The following is a 1,978-nucleotide window of genomic DNA, read 5'->3' as shown; positions in this document are numbered from 1 at the left end:
TGATGCTTCTTTCTGCGCAACACAAATGGCGTGAGCATGGATTTTGCACGAGCAATTCGCTGTGCAGAGAGTAGAGCTGTATGCGAGTCGTCAACCGTTTTGGCTTTGGCACTAAAAATGTACTCAAGATCTTCCTTTCGTTCTCGAAAGACTGAAGGCAGGATGAATCCAAGTAGTGAAACTAGCTCCTGGAGGTTGTTCTGCAGGGGAGTACCAGTGAGTAACAGTCTGAACTGAGCTGGAATGCGGATAAGTTTTTCGTAGAGCTGGGACTTGCTGCTCTTCAACACATGGCCCTCATCATACACACAAACACAAAAGTCCATGGAACGAAGGAATTGAGCATCTATCTTTGCCTTCGCAATAGTGTACGTCGTAACGACGACGTTGATAGAGTCTCTGGTATCTTCGATTTGTTGGCGAATCTCAGCACGAATGGTTTGGTTGGCGTAATACGGCATGACATTCAATTTTGGGCAAAAGACAGAGAATTCACGAAGCCAATTCTCCAAGGTTGAAGAGGGCACCACCACAAGATGAGGTCCCTTCACCCCTTTCTCGTAGAGATGGGCCAGGAACGCTATGACTTGACATGTTTTGCCCAATCCCATGTCATCTGCAAGAATGCAGCTCAAACTCTGCTCGAAAAGGAGGCTCAGCCAGTTGATTCCCACAATTTGGTAATTTTTCATGGTGATTGATTCACTCATTATTGATGGTTGACAAATAAACTGTTGCTTCTTTCGTGAATAGCTGGGTTTAAGGTCGTCGTCTTCCACACTAGATGAGTGGTGGCTGGACGGAGTACCAATTGCAGAATCATGGATCTTTTCTGGGGTATTTTTGTTATCCAAGGAGACTATGTCAAGCTCGCCTTCTATTTTTGCCCCGAAAATATCCACGCCCCATCGTTTCATCTCGTCTGCAATTGGCTTTCCTAGCGCCTCACATTTAGAGACGAGAGCATCCACAGCTTCATAGCCCGTCCACATGTCAAGACATTTGTCAACAACCTTGTCCCCAATGCGCTTTTTAGAATACCTTTTCGGTTTGTCATTTAAGCTCTTTCCATTCTCGTCTTTGTCGATGATTTGACGAATGGAGTCTAGGGATATGAATGGCCGTTTTGAGAGTATATTATCTGCAATACTCTCCTGGATTTCTGCGATATCAGCTAGATCCACCACAGAACATGTATTGAAAAATTTCAGAACTTTTGTTTCCAAAACACCGCCGTCCTCAGATTCTTCAGGTTTGTCTGATTCAGACGAGTCGATATCGATTGCAGGAGGTTCTGGAGATTCTGACGGTGGTTGAATTTTCTTTCCCCTTATGAGTCTACCAGGTTTCTTGACAGCCGGAGCAGGAGACGGTCTGGATGGAGGAGATGATGAACGTGTTTTCGAGCCCCTTATCAGCCGTCTACGGGGCGCTGAGGAGACTCTTTCAACACCTACCTTCTGGGTTAGGAGTCTCTGGCTCGAAGTCCACTTATCTTGAATTCGGGTTCCTGCTCTGATTTGTTGTTTCGCTTGCTCCACTCGGAGATTATTGGGGTCCAGACTTAAGCTCGTCATCCGAAACCCGATCGGAAGGTATGTTATCATCGTCAAGTCTGGCGATGTGATCTAGAGAATCTTCGTAGTGCCCTCTGTGGGATACAAGAATATCCAGAATAAACCGGATAGATCTGTTTGGAAAGACATTAAATATGCGCTGAACTTTAATTCTGGTCTGGTAATCTTCGATGTCGTCTAGTGTGAACGCATTTTCTTGACGGGGTCTTTTGGGAGATGTCGACCTGTTCACAGCAGCGGAGGACATTCTGTCTACCGATCGTTTTGCGGGCACCTTCCCATTCTGATATGTTGACGGATTGAAAAAAGCGGAGGCAGTAATCTCCTTGAACCTTTTCACAGGGTCATTCTGAGCAGCTGGGGACTCCGGAATGCGCTCTTTGTTCGTGCTCCTGGAGTGC

The 1,978-nt window shown here is 46.2% G+C and overlaps 1 protein-coding gene across 1 annotated transcript in view; it reads right to left on the bottom strand.

Annotated features, from left to right (window-relative positions):
• Positions 1–123: 123 nt before the first annotated feature.
• The window catches only part of PAAG_11150 (hypothetical protein), a gene marked incomplete at both ends in the record, with an annotated part of 2,447 nt that continues 592 nt past the window's right edge, over positions 124–1,978 (bottom strand). The window contains 3 exons of the mRNA XM_015846849.1: positions 124–238; positions 307–1,374; positions 1,565–1,969. Coding sequence (XP_015703456.1) covers positions 124–238; positions 307–1,374; positions 1,565–1,969 — 1,588 coding nt within the window. The remainder of the gene's footprint in view (positions 239–306; positions 1,375–1,564; positions 1,970–1,978) is intronic.

The sequence above is a fragment of the Paracoccidioides lutzii genome, assembly GCF_000150705.2.
Source record: "Paracoccidioides lutzii Pb01 unplaced genomic scaffold supercont2.2, whole genome shotgun sequence".
NCBI lineage: Eukaryota > Fungi > Ascomycota > Eurotiomycetes > Onygenales > Ajellomycetaceae > Paracoccidioides > Paracoccidioides lutzii.
Note: the sequence above shows the minus strand (reverse complement) of the source record. Positions and strands in the feature narration are given on the sequence as shown.